The sequence below is a fragment of the Leuciscus leuciscus genome, assembly GCF_965113295.1.
Source record: "Leuciscus leuciscus genome assembly, chromosome: 21".
Lineage (NCBI taxonomy): Eukaryota > Metazoa > Chordata > Actinopteri > Cypriniformes > Leuciscidae > Leuciscus > Leuciscus leuciscus.
This window is the reverse complement of record NC_138745.1, coordinates 30,817,090-30,829,383: the sequence shown is the minus strand read 5'-3', so window position 1 is coordinate 30,829,383 and position 12,294 is coordinate 30,817,090. Positions and strand designations below refer to the sequence as shown.

At 36.7% G+C, this 12,294-nt stretch overlaps 1 protein-coding gene across 4 annotated transcripts in view; it reads right to left on the bottom strand.

The window, feature by feature from the left end:
* Positions 1–12,294, bottom strand: part of ttyh2 (tweety family member 2) — a 60,411-nt gene that overhangs the window by 4,119 nt on the left and 43,998 nt on the right. For 2 of the 4 annotated variants that reach the window (XM_082151950.1, XM_082151952.1), the window contains exons 4-13: positions 11,781–12,001; positions 10,285–10,380; positions 8,383–8,455; positions 5,156–5,225; positions 4,509–4,564; positions 2,850–2,954; positions 1,955–2,047; positions 1,703–1,845; positions 1,000–1,185; positions 675–753 (exon numbers count right to left, since the gene is read on the bottom strand). In XM_082151950.1, the coding sequence (XP_082008076.1) occupies positions 675–753; positions 1,000–1,185; positions 1,703–1,845; positions 1,955–2,047; positions 2,850–2,954; positions 4,509–4,564; positions 5,156–5,225; positions 8,383–8,455; positions 10,285–10,380; positions 11,781–12,001 (1,122 nt within the window). The remainder of the gene's footprint in view (positions 1–674; positions 754–999; positions 1,186–1,702; positions 1,846–1,954; positions 2,048–2,849; positions 2,955–4,508; positions 4,565–5,155; positions 5,226–8,382; positions 8,456–10,284; positions 10,381–11,780; positions 12,002–12,294) is intronic. The other 2 variants (XM_082151951.1, XM_082151953.1) reach the window with 1 other exon arrangement.

Below are 12,294 nucleotides of genomic sequence, written 5' to 3'. Positions count from 1 at the left end.
AACCATTCTTTCACTATTTGAGCCTGATGCATCTTGACATTGTCATCCTGGAATATGACCATGGAGTGTTTTCCTACATGGTTGTTTAAGAAATGTAAAGCTACACACTCCATCAATTAGGGTTAAAATAACTGTTGCCAAACATATAACATGCTAGAAACATAATAATCACTACAATAATGATCCAATCATTGACATTTTTGCCTATTTAAATCCAAAAATGTATTTATTTATTTTTGGCCGGGTAGAGTGTCAGTTTATTTCAAAATAAAATTTATTCCAGTGATGACAAAGCTGAATTTTCAGCATCATTACTCCAGTTTTACCATTATAAGTGTCACAACAAGATTTAGTGTCACAAAAAGAACAGCATTTATTTGAAATATATATATATATATTTGTAACATTATAAATGTATTTACTGTTGCTTTTGATTAACTTAATGTGTACCTACTATATAAAAGTATTATTTTTAAAAATCTGACCCACCCAAAACTTTTGAACAGTAGTGTACAGATGATCAATTTGGATTTCATGTAGACTTTAAAATATTGTGTCCTTGTTTAAAAAATAAATAAAAAAAGGTTAAATCTTTAGTGTAAATTATTGCTATTGTGTAAACATGAGTGTATGTGTGGTCATGAGAAGGACTGGACCTCTGGAGCCCAACGCACCGAAGGAGGAGGAGATCCCCTCCCGATCAGAGGCACGTTCTCATAGCGTGGGTTTCCACCAAACAGGGCAGACTGGTTCCTGACAAAACAAGACAGTGATGAATGAAAAGATAAATGGAATAAAGGAAATAAGTATTTTAAAAGTAATACAGTGAACTTCATCTAATATTCCTTTAAGAAAGGAAAAGCAATCAAACATCTCCCCTTTACTACATGCAAAAGTTATTGAATGAAGCTCTCACACAATATTCAGACGCATCCATCTGAAAACAGGAAATCAGGGAATATGAAAAAGAATCAATCATGTTTAAAGGGCGACTCTTACATATATTCTGACAGGGGTGCGTTGGACACGGCCTGTGTTGGAGGGTGCAGGCTGGTCTGGCTGCCCATGCTGCTACTGTAGCTGCAGAAGCTGTGCATGTTGCCCTGGTGTGAATGGTGGGACGTTATTCGTCGACTCTGAGGGTTAAATGGGTCCCCGTCATCGATGTCATCGTAATCTCTATCTCTGTGGAGAGAGAAAGAGAAGCATTGCATGCTATACACTAACATTCAAACATTTTATTTTAATATTTAATACATTTAATCCTGCTTCTGGAGATATTTCTTCATGCAAAGGCTCTAACAGACATGCCTGTAACTTTTAACTGACTCCCAAATAACTTAATTAGCTAGTTTATGGATGTTTGATTAGAGTTAAAGGGATAGTTAAAAAAAATACAAAAGAAGATATCCTGAAGAATATGGGCAACCAAACAGACCCAAAGCCCCATTGACCTCCATAGTATAAAAAATAAATAAAAATACTATGGAAGTCAATGGGGTCCATCAACTGTTTGGCTACTGACATTCTTCAAAATATCTTCTTTTGTGTTTAGCAGAAGTAAGAAAATCATACAGGTTTGGAACAACTTAAGAGTGAGTAAATGACAGTTTTTATTTTTAGGTGAACCATCCCTTTAAGTGCACTGTAGTCAATGTGTGTGAATGCATCATAATGCATTCTGTGTGTGTGTGTGCTGTACCTGTTGGCGATCTGTCGCCACGCTCTCGGTATGGCGCACAGCATGACGGAGAAGGCACAGGCCGCCAGCAGAGAGAACAGACAGAGATACAGTAACCCCTCCACACCATCATAACACACACCTATCAGCGCGTCCAGGTAGTCCTGCAAACACACACATGCCACAAGAGATTAGATCCATTTTACTAATTGTGGAAATCTCATTAATCGTGCAGCATCATATTAGACAGAAGCAGGTGGGATGTGTACCTACCTTATTGAGTCCTCGGCAGTCTAGAAGAGCAGTGAGCTGATGTAAACTGGCCTCTGAATTATTCAATAGATGCTGAATGCTCAATAAATCCCTCTGAAAAGAACCACACACAATAGCTATGAAAAATTTTAACCAAAAAATGAAATACTTTTATATAGCTTCTTTCAATCACCAAGAAATGAAATAGCATAATCTTGGATTACTATTAAAATTAAGAATTTTAGTTAGTTTGAAAAGTTCGTGTGTGTGTGTGTGTGTGTGTGTGTGTGTGTGTGTGTGTGTGTGTGTGTGTGTGTAAACCTGGACATATATATATTTTTTTTTTTCATTTAAAGGAGCTGTATGTAAGAAATGTATTTCAATTAATCATAAAATGGCCCTGATATGTCACTAGACATTAAGAAATCATGTTCATTTCAAATACTTATATCACTGACAACAGTAGTCCGGCCAGGATATTGTCATTTAAAAAGTGAAGTTGCAGCCCTCAACTGATGTTGATGTTGTCATGTTGTGTTTTGGCCTGATGTTCCACCCTCCACCTATCTACCAATCACGAAGTCAGTAGTGTTTCGGCATCCGGGTTGCCAGCTCAGCTCTAGTTACCACAGCTGCAGCTACAAACGTTCGTGCTGGATCCTGCAGCCTATCTGGCAACCTCGAGTCAGGGGGAGGGGGAGGGGATTCACCGCTCTATAGTAATTTGAAAGTGATTGCAGTACCAGTTTTGGCCACAATCTTACATATGGCTCCTTTAATTTACTCATAAATATTATTTTGTTTGAATTAATTGTAGACTATGTAATGTATACAATGCAAGCTATTTTGGGTAAAACTGCCAAATGCATAAATGTAAATTTAATAGCACAGTCTGTATGTCCTCAGGCACACTCACCTCAGCTGTGGGGAACAGAGGCACTGCAAACTGCAGGAGACCCTGTATCTGGATCTGCATGGTGGTCAGCGATCTCTGGAAGACAGTCAGCGACTGCAAAACAAACTAATTCAGGATCAGTTTGTTTTGTTTAAGGGCTAAGTTAACAAACTAAACATCAACAGTTCACACATCACAGGTTTGGTTCGGTTCGGTTCGGATGTGCAGTTCCACTCCCTACCAGCAGAGTGAGAAACTACACCATCCACAGATAAGCAGAGCTGGTCTCACTACTGTCAGCTCTCAAATCTATATAAATGATTATATATTATGATTAAATTATGATTATATGTATATAATATGTTTATATTTTGTGATGAAATATGACCCAGGCTTTTGTTCACAGGATTCACCAGCAGATGGAACATCAGATAAACATCTAAAACCTGATTAAATAAATCTACTTTATTTGTACTGTTTTCACCCTCTTGTCTTGATGAGAAAGTGATTAAATTCACTGTGAAAACGTATCTCCATTTCAGACCACACATGAAAAGAGAAGACAAGAGAGGCAAGGAACAGATAATGAAAGAGAACAACTATTAAACAAAAAAAAGAAGTGACAGAATGACAGACTGTGTGAGTCTGAATACAGACCAATTAGATATTAAACAAAGATGAGACAAAGAACAGAACACAAAGAGAAAAATACCAGATATTCATCTCATTACAGAAACATTGTCATACATTAAGTGCGGATGATGCTCTACAGACTGATATATCAATACATGTCATGCAACTGAGCTCTTGTTATGAACATCTTTGCTTTCCTTTTCTCTGTGACAACTCTATTGATCTGAGAGAGATATCTACAGTTACTCTGCTAAAGCAAGTCAAGCTGAACTGCAGCAAGCTCAGATGTAGGACACTGGCCTTTTAGTGCCTGACCTAAAAACCCTGAGAGATGCTGAGAGACAGAAGTGAGGGAGAAAGACAGAGTCGGGGAAAGGGTAAAGTACGAGAAAAGGGAGATCGAGAAGTCAGCTGCAGTTTGGAATCGAGAACTGATTCCTATTGGACGTTTCAAAACCTAAATACTGTAGAGAGCATTTTAGGCGTTCACAGGCACACTTTCAATGGGCAAACAAGGGCAAATTTTGAGGAAGCATGACAATTATCCTTTGCAGAGAAGACATCCCATAATACAGTGTGATGGGCAGAGTAAAAGAAACCATCTAAGATGGTGGATAAAGCGAGAGAAAAGTTTATTATAAATTTGATTATAATTCATTCAATATAGAAAGATGTTGATAAAAATAGTTTAAATCTAATTTAAAAATTATTATTTTACCAAACACTTGTGCGTGCTATGTATTTTTATGCCTTTTCCAAAATTGGTCACTCATGAGGTTTCATTTAAGTTCCTATTGCCATGAAAAATCTTAATTATGATTTGTAACGTTGCAGTCTGTAATGAACGTGATGAGAAAGAATACAAAAGATAATACATGCAAGTCTTTCTATTCTCTAAAGTAGTAAAAGATTTGCAAGGAAATCAGTATTGTTCAGTAAAATGAGAATCAAAATAGTATCAATAGATTCCTTTTGATTCGCTTCGCTAAAGGGGATCATTTTTGGTGAGGAATTAAAGAACATAAAGTGTGCAATTGACCATAGTACCTGCTGAAACGGGTTGGGGAGAGTCTGGCTGCAGTACAGGTAATAATGCACAATATCTAGAAAAAAAGAGGAGAAAAGAAGAAAGTGCATTACGAACAGCATGACATTATCATTAAGATTAAATGCAACTTCTAATGCATGACATCCACTATAATAGACAGATGTCTAGAAGCCATTTTTAAACATTCAGGCTGTGGCGTGATATTCATTTTGAGTTGATCTACTCCTTTAAATCTTGCGAGCTATGAAAAAGCACCCTCTGAGGAATGAATGTTTCCTCTGGGATGCTCCGTCCTCGAGCACCTGAGGGAGCTTCTGTCTGTCTGGTAGTGCAGAAACATATTATGGCTGAGAACAGGATTTAAAGTTACATAATCACAGGAGTGGCCATTTTACAGATGTATTCAGTCACAGTGATTATGGAGCAGGATTAAAGGTCGCTCAGATTAACCCTTTAAACTATTCAAGCACTTGACAGTGTAAAAATGCCATTTCATGCAAATGTGTTCACTGAAGAACCATAATCCCCATTCATAAAAAGAGATTAAATGAACAGGCCATGACTGTGTGTGTGCGTGCGTGTGTTTGCGTGTGGTGCGTGTATGTGTATGTAACAAAAATACATTTAAAATAAGAGAGACACTCACCTGAGCTGATTACGTCTTTTGTTTGGTTCATTAGAAATTTGTCTGGTGCAACACAGAAATCACTTGTGCCCTAGACCGCAAAACACACATATAAAAGAAAAAAAAGCAGCAATTAATTTTCTTTTTAATTCCTTTGATTACTACTGTCTTCAGACTCACATGATCCTTCAAAAATCAATCTAAAATTAGTGTCACAACTGAACACAATTGTGCTGCTTGACATTTTTGTAGAAAGTTGCATTTATTTGAAATTTACAATGTAAAAGTCTTTACTGTCACTTTTGATCAATTTAATGCATTAATGCTGACTAAAAGTATTAATTTCTTTAAAACAATGTCAACCTTTCAACGGTACTGTATATCTATTTGTATAGTTAATGCAGGATGTTTGGTGCAATGGGTGAAGGGACATAAATCGACACAGACAGGAAGTAGACACCGGTGCAAACACACACTCATATACTGTAGACTTGTAGAATAAACTCAGAGGTCCAAACAGCTATCTGTCAGACAGGAGTGAATGTATGACAAAAGTCATATCACAGACTGCACATATACTGTGTAGGAAACAGGAAGTAGAGTTGCAGTGCAGATACAATGGTGAAATGTCTGTCTAAGGAAAAAACAGTCATGCAGAAACCTCTATCTAAACGCACACTCTCTTCTGCACATCCTCAGGCGGTGAAAGAAGATATATTTCTGTCAACAATAAATTTGCATTCAGCGATGACATAATTGTTCCACTCTACCAGGAGAGATTTCTCTGACAAGGCAACATATATATATATATTCAGAGGTCCACGTCAATGATGCTACTGCCTTTCTATTTGAAATGCCTCAGGTGCAAAGAAACCTAGGCCTTTATCACATGGTGACTCATTAGGAGCCTTTATTTTTCTTCAGTAATACACATCTATCAACTTTAAAACATTCCCCTCATCCTGTCTCAGAGCAAGGCAGTTTAAAGTCAAGTCCACATCTTGTTGAACTCCTAAGGCTCAATTCCTTGTGTTATGCATTAATTCATTAGCCATGAAGACAGGATCAAAGCCCTATGTGTCTGTGTCTAACGCCTGCAGGAACGATGAGTTCATTACAGCGAACTGAGCGTGTCCACTGATGCTGAAGAGGTGGTACATCAACATCTCTCTCTTAATGAGCTGATAGGGGAAATATTTGCAACCTGGGTGTATAAACTAAATGAGTCACTCAGAGAAACATAAATCTGTATATCTGTAACCAGAACATGCGGTGTGCCAATGAGTGTGTATTTCAGTGTTTACACATGAAATTATCAATAAAATAATATTTCTGTAACATATTGCTTTTTTTTTTTTTTTTTTAGCACATAATCCAATCATAAATAACATTTTAAAGCAGAATTTGCTTGTAATATTAGTTTGTTTTTTAACATAACCAGTAAAAATAGCACAACGGAAAGTTCTGAGTCCTATTCTCTCTCTCATATCATATTCAATTCAGGCTGCAAACTCACATACATATATATTCTAACTTGGGTTGTGAGTTCGTAGGCTACATATTGCTCTGGACTGTGTACACTCAGAGGTGGGAGAACAGCGGTGCAGGAAACACTTGTGTATTTGGAAATAGATTAGCAAGTATAACAACATGAACAGTATTTTCCTTTAAAACACACGCACACACACACACACACACACACACACACACACACACACGGCTAAAGGTTCTGCTAACAGACTCTTCCATACTGATACATTTGATTTTTCCATATGGTTTGCTTTCTTGATGGATATAAATGGTTTGTGGGTAGCCGTTTAAATAAATGCACTCATAACCTGCCAGATAGAGTAGTGAGTGAATAAGGGGATGAGTGATTGAGAGAAATTGTTCAAAATAGAAAACAGAGGGGATAATGATATAAGATAAGACTTTGTTTTTATTGCGCTACGAGATCTTCCCTGTAGTGTGCTGGGAACGGGGAGTTCTGAGCATAAATTAAGGTAAAAAAAAAGATATGATCAATTTGATTTGCAATGTACTAAACTCTTCTCGGTTGTCAACAAAATGTTGTTTTGGAAGTAATGTCTGAATCAAAACAGTCACCGGGTCTTTTTAACTGAAGGTGGGCCTACATTCCTCCATTTCTACTTAATAGGCATGCCGTCATATTAAGCGTTGCAAAAAAGAGATTTGGACAACGCTTTTGAGGAGCTCAGAAGTTCAAAGTTTGACAAATTGTATAATAAATAATTGTATTTCTTTTCATACCCAAAAGGACAAAACAGCAGATTCCTCTCCCACTATTAGTGTACAACACGAAGTAAAGGTTATAAGGTTTGGTTTTACTAAACTGGAAAATATCAGAGACCATGTGGGAATCGTAAAATAAGAGAAATCCAACAGTGGTTTTACATTCCTTGCACTTTCTTTTATTTCCCAATCCTTCATTGATGTGGTTTAACAAAATCTGCCACATTTTACTCTTTTCCCAATAAACACAAACCACAGTGATTTTGATAGCACACACTCCCACATCAAACGCAATAAAATGGAAGTTTATCACCTCCTTCAGGCAAGCAGACAGCAGTTGACTAGTATTTGTCATGCTTTGCCATATAAACAAGCTTTTGATAGCGATGGACTCACAGTGACCCGCCTCAAGTGCATATCAAAACCAAATAACATCACAAACACTCTATGATATGACATGCAGTGTTCAGGATGGAAATGCTGATAATGTGTTTGTCTTGAATTCTCCATATGTGACCCTGGACCACAAAACCAGTCTTATGGGTAATTTTTTTTTATTTCTTTTTTTTTTTTAGATTTATACATCACACGGAAGCTGAATAAATAAGCTTTTCATTGATGTATGGTTTTTTTTAGGATAGGACAATATTTGGTCGAGATACAACTACTTTAAAATCTGGAATCTGAGGGTGCAAAACAATCTAAACATTGAGAAAATCGCCTTTGAAGTTGTCCATTTCTGTTGGCGATTTTGCTGCATCCACTCACAAAAATACATTTTTGATATATTTAAGGTAGGAAATTTAAATTTAAATCTTTACTTAATATCCTAATGATTTTTGGCAGAAAAGAAAAATCGATAATTTTGACCCATTTGATGCCACAAATATACCCGTGCGACTTGTGACTGGTTTTGTGATCCAGGGTCACATATCTCAGATAATGACCTGAACCAAATCACTGATTGTACAACAGGCTTGTTGGCTGATACTCACCACTGCAGTGGCCACATCAGCTCCGAGAGACGCCCAACTCAGTATCAGAGTCAGAACCCCGAACACCATCATCCTGCACACACACCATAAATAATACAGTACGATAAACAAATTTGGTACTGTGCTGGGTCGCCAACTTGATGCCCAATATAAAATCTAGCTGAGAAACCAGTTCAGAATTAAAGTGTGACGATATGGGTGTTAAAGCACTTAATTGTCACAACAAATGGAAAATAATGCACCAAAAAAAAAATGTTAAAGGCACAGTATGTAATTCTCACGCATTTTCAAAGCAATTACAAAGGTGTAGCTTGATGATGCTGTTGAGGAGCATGAAATGATGGGAGCATCAATCCGCGGGACTCACAAATCATGTTCATGGATTAGGTAATGAGTTAATTTTAATGAATTTTCCGCCAGTAACAATGTTTAATGCTAAATTACTACTCATTAAAGTCAGTTTATTTGTCAAATTAACTGGTGTTCAAAACAATACATAATAAAAGTACATTTGAACGTACCCACAGCATTATCAAAAAGGCTAATTTACTATTTGTGTTTAACACGTACTGTATTTAATTACACTTGTTCACCAGACTTGCGTTAGGAAATGCCACTCCGATACTGATCCTTGTTTTATTTCTCTTCTTGTCCAAAACTCTTCTTCACCCATACGTTTACGTTTCTTGGAGTTATCTTTGGCGACAGAACCTGCTGCAAACGATAATGAATAATTGTGGTCCACGACAACAGAGTGGTGTGGTAGATGGTACAACTACTACTTCGCCATTTTTTCATGAGACTCACTGTGTTGCCAAGGTTTCTACGGCGGTAAAAGCGGAAACCGAGGATGAAGCTGACATGACGTCATCGACAGGCGACGCAATGAGGAGGGATGTTACACTGGTTGAAATTGAGAATTTCTCTTGATTTAAACATTGTTGGAAACATTTGGGATAATGTATGTACACAAGTGAACAACATATATAACACTGCGCTAGTGGTTTTTGAATATTTTAATGCATAAATATTACATGGTGCCTATAATAGTGCAATGCATTTTTTTTATACAAAAATAAGAAGCTATTTTTGTGGAGAAATGGCCTTGTTTTGGTCAGATTCAACCAAGCGTAGGTATAGCACAGTTTGTGCTTTGTGTTTTTGTCCATTTGGGTGGACAGCACCAATCTTGGCCGACTGAGCTTATTCCACAGATTTTGTCCCTCTCTCTAAACAATGGTTTTGTACCATACACACCATCACTGAGCTCAATTTAAAATATTTCTCATAACATTATCCTTATGTTTCTATAAGACTGCAGAACACTTCCAATGCTTTACTTTATATTGAGCATGACAGCAGGCATTCTCTGTTCAGAAACGCACTGTGCGTCTAAATGAAATGTTTTCCACTTTAGGAAATACTAGTATGCAGAAAAATCCAGCTGATAAATAAATCAAATTACTTATGCCTAACTTATTAGTTTCCTTTTAAATTTGTAATTTAAATGAGAACTGTGGTGAAACTCAAAATGCTGTCCTTTTCAGGTGAACAGCATTACTTCAGACAATCCTTTGAGAATGAGGAGAACATTTTCTTCACAGTTCTTTTCTCTTTGATCTTTCTTTTAATTAACTTGTTTAAAGGGGGTCATATCATACATTTTTTATTGTTTTTCTTCCCCGAGATAAAGTTTTTCATGCCAAAAGAGTCATTTTTCATCCCCGATCTGAACCTTAAAATTAAATAAATGGTCATTAAGCGGACGTTTTCCGAATGTTAAAAAATATCGTGATATTACAATGAACTTCAAAAGATCAAGGAAATATGACCCCTTATCACTCAAACAAAGATGTCTTTAATTCCAATATTTGATACAATGTAATATAGGTTTGTACTCACGTAGTGAGCAGCCAGCGGGATTGTTTGGCCAGACCCAGACAAGCAGCAAGACAGATGACCAGATCCAATATTAGTATCAGGAGGTATGTCAACCACCTTTAGAAGAAAGAAGATCCAACAGAAAGAGATTTTTTATAAGCAATGAATGAAAAAACATTACATGCCATGAACTGAGATGCTGGAAAGAATTCACAGAATATATTGGCAAGTTTAGAAAGTACAAATCAAGATGAGTGTGACCCGGGTAGAAAGTGGCGCTTAAATTATAAGTGTGAAATGTTCCTTTACCCGGGGTTAAATGCAGCGTTTAGAACAACAACAACAACAACAACAACAACAACAACCACAACCACCTTTCAAGCGCAGTGTGAAAAGCCTTTTAAATGGAAATGTGTTTAATTTAACGTTTTTTTGCATTGTCATGCAAAATGCACGATATAATTTTTTTTTTTTTTAAAGTTTAATTTTCAAAATGACAAATGAAATATCTATTTTCTCAGTTGTTTCACATAGATAAAATAGAGACATCTGATTAAGTCTCCTGCTTCTCAGATTTTCTGAAGATTTTTCAACAGGATCTCAAACTGTTCTCAAATCGATCCCAAAGTCTACAATAAAATTCTTAATATGAACTCAAACATTTTTCATCAGATTCAAGACCAAGTCATCTGAGCAATTGACATTCATATTATTCTCATCTTTTGTCAACAATTGTTTCATTTGTGTCATTATTACTTCTCCAAAGGAATTTTAGGTTGCATTTTAAGTTATATACTAGTGAAACATGACAGACTCTCCTGAGCTACGAAAGCAATCTCCAAGTGATAAAATCTTCTTGTTGGTGTGTGTATGTGTGTGTGTGTGCTGGCGAGGCCACTCCAGAGAGCTCTTCGTCTCTGAAAATACTTCATAATAGATGAAAAACTTCTATAGGTATTAATATTTCATACGCTGAAACGTTGTCAGAGCAGAATAGATGACCGTGTCTCTTCCTATAAACTACTCTTAGACACGCATGCACACACATTCACATTATCATTATCGCATGTCAGCTATATTAATATGCCTCCTATAAAATATGAACTTTTCTGGCAACCTACACTAAAGAATTTTGACATTATCACTTTTCAACCTGCCATCTGCAATGTGGAATGATGACAGGAATATGAATCCAGTACTGGCGGATGTTTTGATGAATGGCCAGCAGTGAAGCGGCAGCAGTAAATAACATGTGATCTATAGTGTCTAACGCAAGGAAATTACTTTAAATGCAACTATAAAACAGACTGTACACACATGTAGTCATGCATTACCAGTTGATGGACTACTATGGCGCTTCACTCAACCACACTTAGCAGAATATCAAGGACGAAATACTTCATAATGATTTTTCCTGCTACAAAACAAGAGTGGAAAATAGACCTGCATTCTGCAGAAAATGAAACACAGGAGAGGTACATAATGGTAAAATTCAAGGTGACAGCTCTCATCATTACCTGTAATACTCCACGTATGCAGTCTGATCGGCTATGGCGGTCAGGTCTACTTTTGCCTTTTCCCAGTCAGGAAGCCCCAGTAGTTGCTTAATGATGTTATCTGACATCTGTTGCATGAACTGTAGCGTCTGCACAAAGTCTCCCCGTGCGGCAAAGATCTCGCCCAGTCGAGACAAGTGTTCATTCAGGCCGCTCTGCATGCCTCCCATAGTACCCGTCACCTACGAGAGTGAATATCACTGTGAGTGCAATCAGAAATACTTTGATGGTTTTATAATGACATATTCAACCATTCAAAAAAGAAGTTTTTTTTAAAGAAATTAATACCTTTATTCAGCAAGGATGCATTAACTTGCATTAATTGCTATTTATTAAAATAATTTCAACTCTGATAATAAGAAAAGTTTCTTGAGCAAATCAACATATTAGTAGTAACATCATGCCGTAATGATGCTGAAAATTCAGCTTTGCCAACACAGTAATAAATTATATTTAAAAACAACTGATTTTTTAA